This window comes from Manis javanica, chromosome 5 (genome assembly GCF_040802235.1).
Source record: "Manis javanica isolate MJ-LG chromosome 5, MJ_LKY, whole genome shotgun sequence".
Taxonomy (NCBI): Eukaryota; Metazoa; Chordata; class Mammalia; order Pholidota; family Manidae; genus Manis; species Manis javanica.
The window spans coordinates 73,166,950-73,185,806 of record NC_133160.1 but is presented as its reverse complement, the minus strand read 5'-3'; the positions used below and the strand labels follow the sequence as shown (position 1 = coordinate 73,185,806).

Sequence of the window (18,857 nt, the reverse complement as noted above, 5' to 3'; positions counted from 1 at the left end):
TCATCCCTTAGCTCTTGCATATTTCTCTGAGTTCTGTCAGCATGTTTATTGTTTTTATTTTGAATTCTTTTTCAGGGAGACTGGTTAGGTCTGCCTCTGCAGATCCTTTCTCAGGTGTTGTTTGAACTATCTTGGACTGGACTAAATTTTTTTGCCTTTTCATGGTGATAGCGGTGGCTGTGGGTAGGTTGTAGGTGTGTCAGGTGGGAGAAGAAAGTCCTTTCCTACTTGCTGGATGCCTTGCCCTTCTCCACTGCCTGTGACAGTTACCCGCACTCTTGGAGCAGTCACTGGGTTAGTCCCCTAAGCTGCTGTGGGCGGGGTCTCTGTCAGAGCAGTGTGGAGCCCTGCGGGGAGTGGCAGGTGTGCACCTCCATGCTCACGGCGCCCCTGCTGGGCAGCTCTGTGCCAGCAGCAGCCTTTGGGTCTGGCCCGGGCGGCTCTGACTTGGGCTGGGATTCCGGTCAGCTGCTGGGAGCACGCCTGCTCCTTCTTGTTCCACTGCAGGTGTGTGCGGGCCTCTACCGGGCTCCTCTGGCTCCACTGCCGCCGGTGCGTGCGAGCCGCACCCAGGCTATTCGGTTGCGCCGCTTCAGGTTCGCACAAGCCTCTCCTGGTCTCCTCTGGTGCTGTTGGCGCTCGGATCTGCTCCCGGTTCCTTCTGGCGACGCCGTCCCTGGCACACGCTGCCACTCTTGTGCTACTGGACCGGTGTGTCAGGGTCCGCACCAGTTGGAGGAACAACTGGCAGGCTGCTTAGTGCCATGAGGTGCTTCAGAGCTGCACTGCCTCCCTGGGGTTTAGAGCACCTAAGTTTCCCCGGGATTCCCAGCTGCTGGCTAATTGTGCCCGGACTTCGTCCAGCTATGGGGTCCCTGTCTCTTTAAGACTTGCAGAAAGCACTCGCTTTTCTGTTGTCTCAGGGGCGCCGGTTGCACAGACCTGCCCACAGGTTTTGCTTTTCTGTTTCTCTAATATCCAGCACCCCGTGCACGTTGTGTCTGAGTTCCGGGTGTGGATTTCTAGAGCTGGTTGTTTAGCAGTCCTGGGCTTTCACTCCCTCCCCGTTCCAACTCCTTTCTTCCCACCGGGTTTTGGGGTGTGGGAGCATTCATGTCCCGCCTGGCCATGGCTTGTATCTTACCCTCTTTGTGTGATGTTGAGTTCTCACAGATGTAGATGTATCCTGGCTGTTGTACTGCATCCACTGGTGTCTCTTTTAGGAATAGTTGTATTTATTGTATTTTCATAAATATATATGTTTTTGGGGGGGAGATTTCCTCTGAACTACTCATGCTGCCATCTTCCCGTGATCCTCCTGTTGAGAGTTTTTATCATGAATGGATATTGAATTTTGTCAGATGCTTTTTCAGCATCTATGGAGATTATTATGTGTTTTTTGTCCTTTTTGTTGATGTGGTGGATGATGTTAATGGATTTTTGAATGTTGTACCATCCTTGTGTCCCTGAGATGAATCCCACTTGATCATGGCGTATGATCCTCTTGATGTGTTTTTGAATTCGTGTTGCTAATGTTTTGTTGAGTATTTTTGCATCTATGTTCATCAGGGATATTGGTGTGTAATTTTCTTTTTTGTGTGTGTCTTTGCCTGGTTTTGGTGTTAAAGTGATGGTGGTTTCATTGAATGCGGTTAGAAGTATTCCCTCCTCTTTTATTTTTTAGGAAACTTAAAGGAGAATGGATATTATGTCTTCTCTAAATGTCTGATAAAATTCAGCGTTGAATCCTTCTGGCCTGGGGATTTTGTTCTTGGGTAGTTTTTTGATTACTAATTCAGTTTCATTGCTGGTAATTGGTCTGTTTAGATTTTCTGTTACTTATTGGGTCAGTCTTGGAAGATTGTATTTTTCTAGAAAGTTGCCCATTTCTTCTAGGTTATCCAGTTTGTTAGCATATAGATTTTCATAGTATTCTCTAATAATTCCTTGTATTTCTGTAGTGTCCATAGTGATTTTTCATTTCTCATTTCTGATGCTGATTATCTGTGTAGATTCTCTTTTTCTCTTTACAAGTCTGGCTATGGGCTTATCTATTTTGTTTATTTGCTCAAAGAACCAGCTCTTGGTTTCATTAATTTTTTCTATTCATTTTTTCTTCTCAGTTTTATTTATTTATTCTCTGATCTTTATTATGTCCCTCCTTCTACTGACTTTGGGCCTCCTTTGTTCTTCTTTTTCCAGTTTCAGTAATTGTGAATTTAGACTATACATTTGGGATTGTTCTTCCTTCTTTAAATAGGCCTGAATAGCTATGTACTTTCCTCTTAGAACTGCCTTAGCTGTGTCCCACAGATGTTGTTGTTTTGTGCTGTTGTTGTCATTGGTCTCTATATATTGCTTGATCTATGTTTTAATTTGATCATTGATTCATTGATTATTTAGGATCATGTTGTTAAGCCTCCATGTGTTTGTGAGCCTTTTTGTTTTCATTTTACAATACATTTCTAGTTTTATACCTTTCTGATCTGAGAAGTTGGTTGGTAGAATTTTAATCTTTTTAAATTTACTGAGGCTCTTTTTGTGGCGTAGTATGTGCTCTGTTCTGGAAATGTTCCATGTGCACTTGAGAAGAATGTATATCCTGCTGCTTTTAGGTGTAGAGTTCTGTAGAAGTCTGTTAGGTCCATCTGTTCTAGTGTGCTATTTAGTGCCTATGTCACCTTACTTATTTTCTGTCTGTTTGATCTGTCCTTTGGAGTGAGTGGTGTGTTGAAGTCTTCTAAAATGAATGCATTGCATTCTATTTCCTCCTTTAATTCTGTTAGTATTTGTTTCACATATGCTGGTGCTCCTGTGTTGGGTGCATAGACATTTAAAATGGTTATATCCTCTTGTTGGACGGACCCCTTTATCATTATGTAATGTCCTTCTTTATCTCTTCTTTCTTTGTTTTGAAGTCTATATTGTCTGATACAAGTACTGCAACACCTTTTTGCATGAAATATCTTTTTCAATCCCTTGACTTTTAGTCTGTGTATGTCTTTGGGTTTCAGGTGAGTCTCTTGTAAGCAGCATATGGATGGGTCTTGTTTTTTTATCCATTCTGTTACTCTGTTTTGATTGGTGCATTCAGTCCATTTACATTTAGGGTGATTATTGATAGACATATACTTATTGTCATTGCAGACTTTGGACTCGTGGTTACCAAAGGTTCAAGGGTAGCTTATTTACTATCTAACCATCTACCTTTAACTCACTTATTACACTATTATAAATGCAGTCTGATAATTTTTATTTTTCTCCCTTCTTATTCTTCCTCCTCTATGCTTTATATGTTATGTGTTTCATTCTTTACTCTTTTGTGTTTCCCTTGACTGCTTTTGTGGATAGCTGAATTTACTTTTTGCTTTTAGTTACTCTTTGGTTTGCCTGCTTTCTTTGCTGTGATTTTATTTTCTCTGGTGACATCTATTTAGCCTTAGGAGTATTTCCATGTAGAGCAGTCTCTTTAACATACCCTGTAGAGATAGTTTGTGTGAGGCAAATTCCCTCAACTTTTGCTTATCTGGAAATTGTGTAATCCCTCCTTCAAATTTAAATGATAATCTTGCTGGATATAATATTCTTGGTTCAAGGCCCTTCTGTTTCATTGCATTAAATATATTATGCTATTCTCTTTGGGCCTGTAAGATTTCTGTTGAGAAATCTGATGATAGCCTGATGGGTTTTCCTTTGCAGGTGATCTTTTTCTCTCTTTTAATACCCTGTCCTTTTCTTTCATCTTTGTCATTTTAATTATTATATGTCTTGGTTTTGTCCACCTTGGGTACCTTGTGTTGGGAGATCTCTGGGCCTCCATGATCTGAGAGACTACTTCCTTCCCCAGCTTTGGGAAATTTTCAGCAATTATTTCTTCAAACACACTTTCTATCCCTTTCTTTCTCTCTTCTTCTTCTTCTGGTACCCGTGTTTTGCTAATATTGTTCCATTTGGATTGTTCACACAGTTTTCTTAATATTCTTTTATTCCTAGAGATCCTTTTCTCTCTCTCTGCCTCAGCTTCTCTGTATTCCTGTTCTCTGACTTCTACTCCATTAACAGTCTCTTGCACCTCATCCATTCTGCTCTTAATTCCTTCTATTGATTGTTTCATTTCTGTTACCTCCCTCCGGACTTCATCCCTTAGGTTTTGCATATTTCTCTGCAGGTCCATCAGCATGATTATGACTTTTATTTTGAATTCTTTTTCAGGAAGATTGGTTATATCTATCCTGCCAGGCCCTCTCTCTGGCATTTGAGTGTTTTTGGACTGGACCAGGTTCTTCTGCCTTTTCATGGTGATAGAAGTGATCACCGGCAAGTTGCACATGTGTCAGCTGGGAGAAGAAAGTCCCTCCCTGATTGCTGGTCACCTTGCCCTTCTCCTCTGCCTTTACCAGTTACCTGCACACTGGGAGCAGTCTCTGGGTTAATCCCCTGAGCTGCTGTGGATGGGGTGGTCCTCGGGATGGCATAGGTCACTGCTGGGGGTCACAGGCATGCAGTGTGTGTTCTCCTGTGAGAACGGCGCCCCTTCATGCCTTCCGGGTTTTGGGTTGGCTTCCTCTGTCTGTGCTGGGCAGCTGTGCGCAGGGGGCAGGCTCTGGGTATGGCCCGGTTCACTGTGCACTGGGGGAAGACTCTATGTCATTTCTGTGGGTGTGGCTGCTCCCCTGGTCCGCAGCAATGGCGGATTAGCCGGTTTGCTTCCAGTGCCGGTTGGGGTAAATAAATGGCAGGCTGCTTATCACCATGAGGGGCTTTGGAGCTGTGTTGCCAACCTTCAAGCTTAGGGTGCCTGAAGTTCCTTAAGATTCCCAGCCTGCTGGGCTGAATGTGCTGGGACGATTTGGTGTACCTGTTAAACCCTTGTCCCTTTAAGACTTTTAAAGCACCCACTCTTCTTTTGTCCCAGGGGACCAGGCTGTGGGGACCTGCTCGCAGTCTCCATTTCAGATATTACTTTTCCGTTTCTCTAATATCCATTACACCGTGCAATGTGGGTCTGTCCTCCCGGTGCAGATTACTAGGGCTGGTTATTTAGCAATCCTGTGCTTCCAGTCCCTCCTGACTCTGATTTCTTTCCTCCTGCTGGTCACCTGGGGTTGGGGTAGTGCTCGTGTCCCACCGGGTTATAGCTTTGTGTCTTACCCTTTTCATTAGATGCTGAGTTCTCGCAGATGTAGATGTAGCCGGGCTGTTGTACTGTATCCTCTGTTCTCTCTTTTAGGAATAGTTGTATTTGTTGTATTTTCAAAATATATATGGTTTTGGAAGGAGATTTCCACTGCCCTACTCATGCCGCCATTTTGAGCGCTCACCATTGTGCATTCTTATAGCCATTAAATATGTCCTCTGCAAGTAGCCTGTAATTAGACAACAAAATGTATAACTCTTTGGGATAAAAGATAAATTATAGCGGGTCAAGGTTTAAAAGAAATGTGGGAACATGTCTCTTAACTACAGAATTCCTGAGTGTATCATAGGTCCTTGAGAAGGAGTATCTTACTCCAAAGTTTCCAACAACCATTGCAGAAAGAAAAATGATGCTGATATTTGCAAATATACCCATAACTTCAAAGACTGCATTAGCATAACCCAATCCAAACAGACTCTTTTTTGTTTAAGAGTCATTACCTACCATTTTTAATTTAGTTATCAACTGGTACTGCTGTTCAGGAAAACTGATGGTATAGTGCTCTTTTTACCTTGGTATAGTGCTCTTTTACCTGCACTGATATTTATTTTTCATTTTGAAACTATGGATGCCCTTCCTCTAGGAGCAGCCCTTTCATAGACCTCAGCAGTCGTTCAACTTGACCTTCCCACTTAAAAGCCTTCCTGGCTTTAGAGGCCCTGAGTGGAAAGGTCACAGTTGTGTTTGCTTCTAGGCACTTGGCCATTGTAGAAGAAAAGGCTCTAATGTAGTTAATTTTGCATTTTGGGGGATGAACTTAGCATATTGGAGCTTATCACACCCTAATCTTCTGAGATAAAGGAACCGGTAGATATCTACAAGTCCAAACGTGACTGCTGTATTTTCTTTGTTTCATTCAGTCTTCTTTTAGATTTCAAGTTTTTCCTTCTCTCCTTCCCTCCTTGCTTTCCTGTCATCCATTCAACAAATACTTATTGATTATTTACTCTGTAATTTAGGCCCTGGGGTCAGTGGTGAATCTGAAGCTTATATCTGGTGTTAAGGAGTGAATTTTTTTTTTAGTTAGTAATTTAAAAATTAGAACTAATACCCAAACATCTTTTGAGCTTATTTTTGAAGGGTTTTATGAATTGAATAAAAGGTAAATGATGATACACATAGTTTCCAGAAATCCCTCATGGCAATTGTAAAACATATGATAGAATTCACTAATTTATAATCAGATTTTAAAACCTATACCAAATATATATCATTTTAGTTTATTGAATGATGCAATCTTTTAATTACCTTCTGTCAGAGTTTTTACTGTGTAATTTAACAAACTGATTTGGGGTGTGAGAAAGGAGAGAGGGTGTGTGTGTGTGTGCATGTGTGCGTGTGCATGTGTGTGTGTGTGTGTGTGTGTGTGTGTGTGTGTGTGTGTGTGTGTGTGAGAAACCTGGCTTTGAAGGCTCTTCACAAAATCACTCAAGCCTTCCTCTTTATCTCCCTTCTCAGCTGAACCAGGCTGCTTGCCTACTACCCACCAACAGATTCCAATCTTTTCTTCCTCTGTTAGGCTGTTCTCACTGATTGAAAGTGCCTGACTTTCTTTGTCAGTCAGTGGAAATAGAAAACCTTAGAACTACCCATGTCACCCTTGAAAGATGCCTTATTGACCGCCATCACAAGTGGTTTCTTATTTGTGCCCTCTGCTCTATCATCTGTCATGAGCTGCTCTGGGCTTATGACAGTGTATTTGTGAGTATCTGACAAATATTTTGTTTGTTCATTCAAAAACTATTGACTACCCACTCTCTCAGATACTGCTGTAGGAGACACAATGAACAAAGGCTTTCAAGTCATGAATCTGAGGATTTAGTAGTGATACTGAAAAGTAAAGGCTGATGAATGCTATCAGGCACAAGGCAATATGGGATCGTGCAGCTAAAATGCCAAAACCAGTGTTAAGGGGCCAGGTTGAGCATGGTCCCAGTTTAGACAAAGTGTCTAAGTCAGAAGAAGGACACCCCTTCTGTTGTAACAGGAGAGGGAGATAAAGGAAAATGTTAGGTAGATGCTGGCAAATTAGTGGGGAAAATTCAAGGGAGTCCGTATCTGAGGTTTTCTGTTTTCTTTTTGAACAAGAATTTTAACTAATTGCCTATTGAAGGAGGTGGAAAGAGAGCTTATTTGGAGGTTGGAAAGGTATAAAATAACTCCTGTAGAGAAAGAGGGAGAAATGACAAGAGACAATGGTTACCAGGGAGCCCTGAGGGCTTGGTTCAAGTCTCTGAAACTATAGGCTGTTTAATAGAAACATTCTGCAAGCAGTTTCTGTATGTATAGCACAGAGAAGGTAAGTAGGTGGAATAAGTGAACGAGGATTCAAGCTCTAGCTCTGCAATTTATGGAACAAGTCACTTGCTATTACTGACCTTCCATTCCCTTTTAAACATGTGGGTGGTAATTTCTACTCCCAGAGTGGTTAGCTCCTCAACATCAAACTGAGATTTTATATATTTGTAAGCCTTTTAAACTACAAACCCCACAGTAATAGTTATAACCTTACATATAAGTTTGAATCAGTAATATTTTTCAGGATTTTTCAATGCTAGATGGACAAAAACACAAAACCCAAAAAAACTCCAAACCAAAAAAGACTCATTTCCAAAGTAAAGAGATGTTCAAATCGAACATATTTTAGGTACAGTTCTAACAAGAATAAATAGACTAACAACATTGTTAGAGAAAAATGTTGAAAGTAATCTTTTAAGTGCCACTAACACTCAAACTAGCAAGAGGGTAATTTTCTGGAAATAGGAAAATGCAGAGTTTTAGATTAACAAAGGGCCACCTGAAAACATTCTTGGAAATAAATATATTCTTAGAATTAATATAATACCTTGAGTGCTTTATTATCAGATTCTTTCCTTTTCAGAAGATGCATAACATGATTTTTAAAAGGCATTCAGAAAATATTATTCTTTCATGCTGTATTTATTTTAAAAAGTCAAACAAAATCTAAAATGGTACTGCTGTACAGAAAACTTTTGTACAGTAAATAGCCTATTGCCCTGCACCTTTTCTTTCCATGTTGGCTCACTGAATGTCATATATGATAAAGCTAAAAATAGAAAACACATACAAGCTGATTCAGACTCTCTTCATTTTAGCTTCTGAGCATAATCCCTTGCGAATCTGACTCTCCTTTGTCTTTGAACATGCCTAACAGTCTAAATGTTTAACATTTTTTAAAATATTATCATTGTTATTTATTCACAGCTGAGCCAAGGAGTGTATTATACTATTTCCGTTCTTGTACAAATTTCTCTTGAATTAATAATGGCTTTTTTTCCATTTTGCTTTAGTTTTCTAGTTGCTTATTAATCTCTAAACTCATTGTTGAAATGTAACTCCTCCCTCATTATGTTCAAAGGTATCAGGTAATCTGTCATAGCAATTTTAAAGGAATGTCCTGTTGGAGACCTCCATCCTCCACTTCTAAGTTAGGTTGTCTTCTCTTCTATCTGGGTATTTTATTATCTTTCCTTTATCCTACATGTTCTATAATTTCATGATAAGGTGCCTTGGTGTAGGTCTTTTTTATTTCTTGGAAGAGCCTTCAGTGGGCTCATTTATCTAAAAGCTAATGTCCTTCAGTTCTGGTACATTTTTCCATATTATTTCTTTGATACGTTTCTTTTATACATTCTCTTTCTCTGAAACTCCTGTTAATTGTATGTTGAGTCTTCCAGACTGATCTATAATATCCTTAACTATTTTCTCCTATTTTTCCATCTCTTTGCTTTTTGTGAATTTTTAACATTTTTAAAGGGTAGTTGTTCATCACAGGTTCTGGATTATCTTTTCACATACCATTTCCTGCTTCTCTTTACACCTCCCAATCCACATTATCAACTGACCTCCTTCTGAGACAGATCCAGAAAATAAGTGGCACTTCCGATTCCACGAAGTTGCTACATGCTGAAATGCATTTGACAATATGAAACCATTGCTGCTAGAGATACATATTTATAGTGACTTACTGGGAGTGTAATCTGATGTTGAATATAAGCTTTCATCAAGCTGGAGGACCTTGTCAGATTTTGGCAGGTTTTCTTATTTTAAATTCTCTGATCTGAATTAGGACCCACTATAGGCAAAAATTTATTTCCCATTACCAGTAACTATTTCGCTGAGGTATTTGCTTCAGGTACTTAGTAAAGTAGAATATTAGTCATGTAGAGATGACTGTATAGTCCAGGACACTGATAACTTTCCTGGAGACTTCTAATGAAGGAACTAAAAGGAGAAAAAAAGGGAAGAGAAGCATACATTGAAAATGGAAAATTTTGTACTTTTTCCAAATTAGATAGGGTAGGCAGGTGGTTAGAGTAAGTTTGTATGCATGGTGTGTTGAAACTTATGTTAACTCCAGTGCTGAAAAATTAGGAGGTGGGTATTGGGCAAATGTTAAAAGAAATGGAAAATGGGGACAATTTTCACCTAACAGTATTCTGGATATGGGCAGGTATAACCTTCGTAAGTCAGAGTGTACCAGAAATCTCGGATTAGGCCTGTCCTGTGTCTTCTCTCATCCACACCAATGCCTATGAGTTGATGTTCCATCAAGAAGGTAGACATATTTACTTTAGGAAATCATTTCTTCATCCTGGCGTACTGCTGATCCCTGAGACACCAGCTTTACTGTCTTCACTTTGTTATTTTTTCCTGAGGTGCTAATGTGGTGACATGAGGAGGACGTTGGCAGCAGGAAAATTAGCTTCCTAGTGCCCTTCACTTCCCGGGCCATCTTTAGATTGCCTGCTGTACATTGTGCCTGCCTATCCAACAATATCTCTATTTGCCCACATATAGTCAAAGAAAAGTTGGTAAAGGATTAGAAACTTTTAAAGTAAGCTTTTCTTGGCTGTTTAGTAAATTAGACATTCTGTAATTTCTATACAATTTATGCTTAAAATAGCATTTATTTCATATTGTTCTAGTTTAATTTTGTTTCACATAGAATATTTTAAAACAATTATCAAAGGCTTTTTTCAGGAGAAGTGTGTTTCTAAGTTTTATGATGGTAATAGCTGACACAAGTTCAGTTAATTGTTGTTAGAGTTCTCACATAAAATGAATGTAGCATAATTTGAGTATTTTATTACCTTTTGAGGAAATGGTCCTTTTGTTTTAATTTTTAGTTCCACAGTGCCACCTACTGGATCTATGCTATAAAAACGCCTCCATATTTTCTTCAGCTTTCCAGGTTTGAAATAATCAGCTTTAATATTTAGCTGCCTTTTGGTATTCATTGTTTTTCTAGACTAGAGACTATATAGCAAGACTTGTGTGATCAGACTTTTCTTAGCTATCTATATACCAAAACAAAAATATATAGGCTACAAACTATAAAAATTCTCCTTGTGGGATCTTTCTACATTGTTTCCTTGAGCATCTATTTTTATTTTTGTCTTGCAAATTCAGTCTGAATAGTTTAACACTGACTTTTTAGCTATCAGGAACTTTTATTAATGATTATCTCCTAAGTATTCTGTCTATTCCTACTGTGCATATTTTAATTGCATATTTGCATACTTGTTTGTTTAATGTCTTTTTTACTCCCACTAGACTGTATGCCCCATCAAGGCACACAGCATACCCAGCAGCTACTGTAGGAAAGTTAAAGTTGCCTCAAAGAATGGCAGGAATACTTAGAAAAATAAGAAAAATAATATCTTAATATTATAAAAAATTTAAATTCTTGTACCAAGAAGTTATTTATGGATACATACTGTGTACTCCTTTTACGTGGAAAAATAACCATAAGTTCTGTGTTCTGTGTTTAAGGAATTATATAATTTTAACACTAAACCTACTTTGTTAGTGAATTCTATTCTTGCTTGCAGTCCAGAATTGACTATGGTGTCATACATGCACAAAAAAGATAGATATTTTATTCAATGAAGGCATCTTAATTTAAATTGGTACGAATAAAGTATTTGGTATTTCTCTGGTAATCCAAAACTATAAGCAGAAGATTCAAAATTGTTATTCTCTTTCCTCTTCCTTCCTCAACTCCCCATCACTTTTTCATGTTATATAAACTCATGCCACACAGGATGAGAACCAAGAATAGCCAGATGAGGTATTTAGAGCTCATTCCTCCATCCTTTCACTTTTTCCATTTAAGAGAAGAGCAGAAAACAGCAAACAGGAATATACTAGAAACCAAAAGATTAAAAGCACACTTATAAACAAAATTATAAAATCTGAAAATATTTCTGAAGTAAATATGATATATAATGTCCTTGGTAAGGAAAAATAAATTGGGAAAATTTTTGGAAGGTAATTTGATTAAAAAAAAACCTGTATACACTAAAGTTGAACTCAGAAGAAGAGTGAGATTAGCTGTTTATGAGCTCATACATACTATTGTAGAGCAGATAAGCAGCTGTCTGGAAAAAGCAAAAAAAATCTCTGAAGATTTTCAACATGGCCTGAGAGAGTTGAAACAAGGCAGAGTAATTTAGAAACCCTTGTCCTATTGCCTAAAAAGAAAATGTAAACAGTTAAAAAGCTTTTAACGTTCTTTACTGTCATCTCAATTGTCTGAAGACTTTACTTACGTATCCATCATCCAGTTTCCAAAAGAGTGAAAATAAAAAAGAATGTAAGTGTATTAACAGCCTAGATATAGTCGTTACTTGATTCCAGTTTGTTACTAGACATTCATTTGCAGTTCTACAAGTTTGAATCTGCCAGGACTGGAATGCTTAGGTGTTAGTTGCTGACAATTTCACAGTGATTTTAGGCTGGGCCTGCCTTTGAGTCAATCATATCAGTAAAAATAAGGTTATTTTTCCTTCCATTCCCTCTGCTTTATCTAGCAAATAATTGCATCATATTTTGTTTCTAAAGTCTCTCAGGGAATTGACTATAACCTTTGAACTCTGAAAATAAAAGGATGAGAAGAGTAAACTTGACTGGAGTGCATGCAAATTGCAGGTTTTCTCTCTAGTTTACCTCTCGAAAGCATCTTGTGGTCTCACAGGTTGAGGCTGCAGAATAGAATAATTGGATTTTTGACCCAGACAAAGCTACCTTATCATTACATTTTTCTTGTTTTTCACTTCTAAATCTCCATCAATTGCCCCAAACATCTCTTGTTGGCATGTGCATCTTTTTGTTTGCTTCCCTTCTGTCCCCTCAGATTACTTATTGTTGTTACTAGCTAAAGAGAACAAACATTTGTCACATTATGTATGCCTTTCAATCAGAAGTTCATGTAAAAAAGTGTTGTATATGTCAATCTTTAAATATGTGTACATGTATTTAAATCAAACTCCCAGGGAGTGTTCTAAAATATGCTGTGCCTCTCAACTTTTAACCTTCAGATTGTATAAAAATCTCCTGAAAGGTAGATTCACTGTTTGCTAGATCATTTTTAAAATAACATTATATAGTAATGTTAGCTCACTTAAATATTTCAGTAAGTAAATGCCTTTAGAAATTCAAGCCTATCTCAAATTTATCAAACTGTAACTCTCCTATTAAGTATACTGTTTCCTGAGCTGAGTTGTTTTGAGAGAGGAAATGTTGATAACATCAGTTACTATTTATCTAATAATTTTATGTCAGGAATAGTGCTCTATAGTGCACATGTATTCCTCATTTAAACCATCTCACCATCTCACCAGAGCTATACCCATGCAAAGCGTCAAAAGTGACCATTAATGAGAAAATCCAGTCTATTTTCTGGCTTCTTTGAGGCAAGTGGCAGGGAATGATTCTGAAATATTTTTCTTAAATTCTTTCCTCAGTTCTTTAATGTATTATACTTAAACCTGTGTTTTTTTGCTCTGAGACCGCATCTCATTTCTGAAACCTCAGGAGCGAACTAGTTTTCACATTGAACATCTGGGCAGAAGACAAACAGTAGACCTCAGTTTTCTAAGATGAGCAGAAAATGGCCCTATGACCCCACCTCATTGCCACTCCTCCTGCTCTTCAGGCCTCTGTTAAAAAATGGTCTCCCTTATTTACATCTTTTTCTTTAAAGAAAAACTTAGTTGACATGCCAAATCATGTAATTGCCAAGCTTTTCTGGAAATGTTATCTTTAAGGAGAATTATAAAAACAAGAAGAATCTTTGTGGTTTTATTCTGAAAGCAGGAAGAGCTGAGAAACAAGGCAGACTCCTGATGCTGAGCTTTTTCACTTTCAGGCTGTAAACAGTGCGTAAGGGTTTCTGTGCATGTTTATGAGGAAGAAGCAATTGAAATATTTAGTTTTTCAGTTCTGGCACAGCATGATCAGCCACATTGAGAGTGCTTTACAAACATTTTGTAATGGGGTAAAGTTACAGAAAAGGCAGAATCAGCTTCTTTGCTTAAATAAGTGAACATTTTTATTGCCTATTTCTTCAGATAATTGCATTTTTGAAAGAACATTTTGTATACTTTGATTGAACTGTCTTAACGGCATACGACTATGCTAGCTAGAACCTTTACAATCAGACCCATTTCATTTCTTTGTTTATAGTCAATGAACGAACTTAGCAAAATACGTCATACAAGATGTCTGGGACATTTTTAACATGAACTTTATTAAGTACTATTGCCATCATTATATTTTCTCTCTGTCTTCACACACATAAAGTAAATATATGTATATACATAAATATACATATATACCTACATACATGGCTATAAATGAGATGTACATTTAAATTAATTCATGTTTGGGTATTGCTTTGAATTTACAAGGTATCCAAGGCATCCTTAATCTCCTGGAAAACACTAAATGTTAACAGTTTCTTAATGAGTGTCGTTAGAAGACTTCAATATAACAAGAATTTCTGAAATACCTAGAAATCCTATACCCACCTATATCTAACTTTTTCTTGCTTTTATAGACTCCCCTTTACTTGGTAAATCATGGAGAGAATGGACCAGTCAGATGCAACAGGTGCAAAGCTTACATGTGCCCATTTATGCAATTCATTGAAGGAGGAAGGAGGTATCAGTGTGGATTTTGCAACTGTGTGAATGATGGTAAGTTGTGCCAATAGATGCTCTTAGTGAAAGCTCTTTATTAAATGAAATGTATCTTCTTAGTGTAAGAAAAAATATATGTATGTTAAAGCTCTTAGTTTTCACCTGAGCTTTTCTTAAATACTGATGAGCCCAATATTAAAGAATAACTCAGAGAAATGACAAAAGAAAAAAATCTCTCAGGTTTATTTTCTGTAAACCTAATAAGTAAAATTTCATTTTGCCTCTAACAGTCTTTGTGAAAGGTGATTAAGAAATAAAATTATTTCCCTGCTTTTGAGTTTTATAAGAAACAGCAACTTCCATGTGGCTCATGCATTTATATGAAGCTAAGAGGGGCTGGATGTTTCAAAGGAAGTATGTTCTGGTTTCCTTCTAAGAAAATGATAAAGAAGAACCTCCTTTTATCTATATTTTATCTGTGTTCATCTATGCTTACAGATGAGAAACCTGAGAGATTGTTCCTTTTTCATCATCCCTCTGAGTTATTTTTAATGGGAGTTCATCAGTAATTAGGAAAGGCTCTGGTATAATTAAGGGCTTTATAGATATTTTTTTCCCTCCAGTATGAGTGTTGAATTGTTTAAGAACAAAAAAACATTATTATGAAGGGTTTTCCCAGATTCACTATTCAGTTGATCCTTGAACAACACAGGAATTTAGGTGCCAACCACTTGTGGAGTTGAAAATCCATATGCAACTTTTTTTAAATTAAGGTATCATTTATATACAATCTCAGGAAGGTTTCACATGAGCAACATTGTGGTTAGTACATTCATCTGTATTATCGAGTCCCCTACCACATCCCATTGCAGTCACTGTCCATCAGCATAGTAAGATGCTATAGAGTCACTACTTGTCTTCTCTATTCTATACTGTCTTCCCCATGACCTCCCTACATTATGTGTGCTAATCATAATGTCCCTTAATCCCCTTCTCCCTCCCTCCCTACAGATAACTTTTGACTCCCTCAAACTTAACTACAAATAGCCTGCTGTTGACTGGAAGCCTTACTGATAACATACACAATCAATTAACATATTGTATGTTATATGTATTGTAAACTGTATCTTATAATTAAATAAGCTAGAGAAAATAAAATGATTTTTCAAATTGTCACCAATCTCCAAAACCTTTTCAATATATTTATTGAAAAAAATCTCCATACAAATGGACTTATGCAGTTCAAACACATGTCATTCAATGGTCCACTGTGCTTTCTTCCATAAGAATTCACTGATCTTGGAAAAAACTGCAAGCTTGCTGAAAGTACTTACATTTATTATATTTATAACATCTGTATTATAAATATTTTTGGCATTAAACACATGCTTAGGCTGAGAATATTCCCACATTCATTTACGTTTCTCGAGTTTTTCTAGAACCAGGTGATTATTATTAGAACTTGAGTTTTCTAAATTTTCCTCTGTTCCTTATCTTCCTTCATATAGACATGCTTCACTGCAGGTCATTAGATCTGAGGAATGTATTACAGTCTAGCTGCCCAGGAGCCATGTCTCCTATGGCTGCTGGCTACTCCCTACTGACAAGTGAGCTAAGGTACAGCTTTCTGCCTAAGTCATCGTATTCATGGCATTTCAGCTCTGTGAGTGTTGTTTGGTAGGATAGCAATGTTTGTCTCCTTGTTTCCCCATTCCCTTACCATACTCCATAGATTTACCCAACTTAGAGTGCCAGAGACTGGCACTGTGAGTCATGAAAACCTTAGGTCAGTTCTTAAAAATGTCTTGATGTGGAGTAGAATCATTGGTATCTAGCCTTATCTTGAAGACTGGTGTGGTCCTCTTGGGATGTCTGTCTCTTGCTCTAACTGTGCATCTACTCAGTGCAAATTGGGTATCCCTGTGAGACCAGATTCAGTTGGCTCTCCATCCTTACCTCTTTTTCTAAGGAAGATGTTATCCCATCTCTCATCCTGGATGAGATATGCAACCAAATCCCTGGCTTTATCACTCAAGTCTTGGAACCTGGGTCTCAGGAACCTGTAACAATTCACTTCTCTGTGCTAGTTTTGGGGAAAAAGTCCTGAGAAGGCAGAGATGTCTCCTAAAGCATTTGTATAAATGCCTCCACCAACATCACCAGCTCCTCAGTGTCTTCACCCAAGCTGTCAACTTTCTTAGGAAGGTGATAATAAATTTATTGAGCACTTAGAACATCCAGTATCTTCAATTTGGTGTGACTTCCTGTCCTCATACTCCATGTGTCAGCTCAGAGCCTTAAAAGGGCCAGCCACTTTCTGACAGAGAAAAACCAATCAGAATTTTTGTATCTGTACAATAAATTTGCTTCCCTTGGGCATCCACTCCTAGGAGGCTGCCATGTTCATTTTCCAGTAGGGTTATTCATACGAGGCTCAAATGTTGGTGCCTGCAAGGAAGCCAGACTCCTTAGATTTACACTGACGCCTATAGTCTTCCTTTAGGTTTAAAGAAGACGGCGGGGGGTGGGTGGGGGGTGGGGGGTGGGAGGCTGGCGGTTGTTCACTGATTACGCTGTAGCAAGCATGTGAGGTCAAAATGCATGCAGGAAGACACATGTAATGTGGCAGTACCTAATTTATCATGTGACTTGAATTTTGGTTTATAAAGCATGACATAATATTCAATGTTAATATATATAAATTAATTTTAAAAGAGAAAAATTTCACATATTCCATGTAGATGTATGAGCGAAAATGAATTATAGGTTACACTATGTAGAAATTATCACACCTAAGACAGCCAGTGAAGCATCATCCACCTCATTTAAATAGAATAAAATAACAGCTTACAGCCCTCATGGTTCGTTTAGCTCAGCTGAGGCTGGCAGTCTCCCACTTGCACAATCATTGTAAGATGCTGGATTTTCCAAATTCAGATGTATGTACATACAAATCTTATAAAACTTGTTTTAAAAGAAATGGCCATGATGTGGTTAAAAAAACCTAGAAAAATCAAGCTTCAGTGATTATTTTTTAACTCCAACCTAAGAAAACAGTCTTCTTGTTATCCATGTATTATTCACAACTAAAATTAGAGAATACTGAGTTGTTAGTTTTAAATCAAGATGTGTTACTTCTGTGGTTTTACATGTGAACATATTGCTCTTTATGAAATGCTTAAAACCAGAGCATGGCTGGTTATTCTAAATACTTTTATTGTCAGTGGCTCAATAGCCAGCCCTATTAATCTCAAGGCAACAGGAGTTTGTTTTCACAGAGATACCAGGCCATATTTGTCCAAGTGTTCAGTGTGTGACTCATAAGTGTTCCTGTGCCTTTGGATGACTCCCAGATCTTTGCCAGAACTAACTTCCTTAGACATTTGAATCAAATTAAGAGTTCCTCAGCTGAGATCTTAGCAGTGTAGTCTTTCCCTAATACAGTAATCCTTGCCACTCTGAAACCTAAACATTAAAAGATTACCATGCAACCCTCCCATGGCTAAAAACATCTCTTAATTAAAGGATAATAAATATTGTAGTTAACAGTGTAGTCCAAATAACCAATATAAATTTCTGTTAGAGGTATTGAAATTTAAATAGTTAGAAAAGCCAGAATTCCTTTTAAAAGAGGTCATTAAATAGGGATAATTAAATTTTGGTTGTGACAACTTAAAAAGCAGTACTTTTATCCTGGTTCTCTGCAGAGGTCCAAACCATACACGTGCTTGGTCATCAGTAACTTGTGAAAGGGTCAAGAGGATTTTTTAGAAAACCCTCAGACTTTCTAAGACATGCTTTTTTACATAGTGGATATCTAGAATAATACTACATTCTAGCTTTAAACACTTTTTTTCTTCATGCTAATTCCTTTCATCCCATAATAAATTTTGAGAATTTATTAAGTTGTCTGTATTATGAAAACAAAAGAGTTCCTTTCCTATTTTGTGTTTATTAGTTCCACCATTCTATTTCCAACATCTGGACCACATTGGGAGAAGACTGGACCACTATGAGAAGCCGGAGCTGTCTCTAGGATCTTATGAATATGTTGCCACTTTGGATTACTGCAGAGTAAGTGTTCCCAGGATTTCAAATGTTTATACATTGATGCCAAATTCAAATGAATAACTTGCCTATGTAAAGAACTGACTCTCGATTCACAAACAAGTATTTTGGTAGTACCATGGAGATACAGAAATGCCTAAGACACAGATCAAGACTTCTAGGCTGTTAACATGATTATATTGCCAAACTATCCACGCAGTGATTATTTTTAAAAACTAAAAAGTGGCACCAAGAATAGAAAACAATAATTTTTATGTCCCTACCAGATAGAATATGCTGGGCTCTTACTGCATCTTAACCATATAGTGCCTCTGCCTTATTTGTGCTGTCAGTGATCTCACAGAAATCTCCTCCCAAGGCAAAGGTATGGTCAGTGCTGCTGATGTGTTTCTGTTCCTCCATTCTCCACTCCAGCTGTTACCACAATGGTTTAAGGCTCTCTGAATCTCCCTTAGACCATCTCAGCAGCCTGGAATCCTGGCTTCCAGTTCCCTTTCTTTAAAATGTAACGATGAAACTCTACCCACAACCTCAATCTAAAATATTAAATTAAAAAATTTAACTCCTCTTATAAGACCATTAAATGTTGGACCCCCATACTCCCACTTCAGCTATACCTTCAACTGTACAAAACTTACCACACCCTC

At 37.8% G+C, this 18,857-nt stretch overlaps 1 protein-coding gene across 2 annotated transcripts in view; it reads left to right on the top strand.

Moving 5' to 3' along the window:
• The window catches only part of SEC24D (SEC24 homolog D, COPII coat complex component), a 118,912-nt gene that overhangs the window by 51,350 nt on the left and 48,705 nt on the right, over positions 1 to 18,857 (top strand). For both annotated transcript variants that reach the window (XM_017666231.3, XM_017666229.3), the window contains exons 9-10: positions 14,061 to 14,199; positions 18,101 to 18,216. In XM_017666231.3, the coding sequence (XP_017521720.2) occupies positions 14,061 to 14,199; positions 18,101 to 18,216 (255 nt within the window). The remainder of the gene's footprint in view (positions 1 to 14,060; positions 14,200 to 18,100; positions 18,217 to 18,857) is intronic.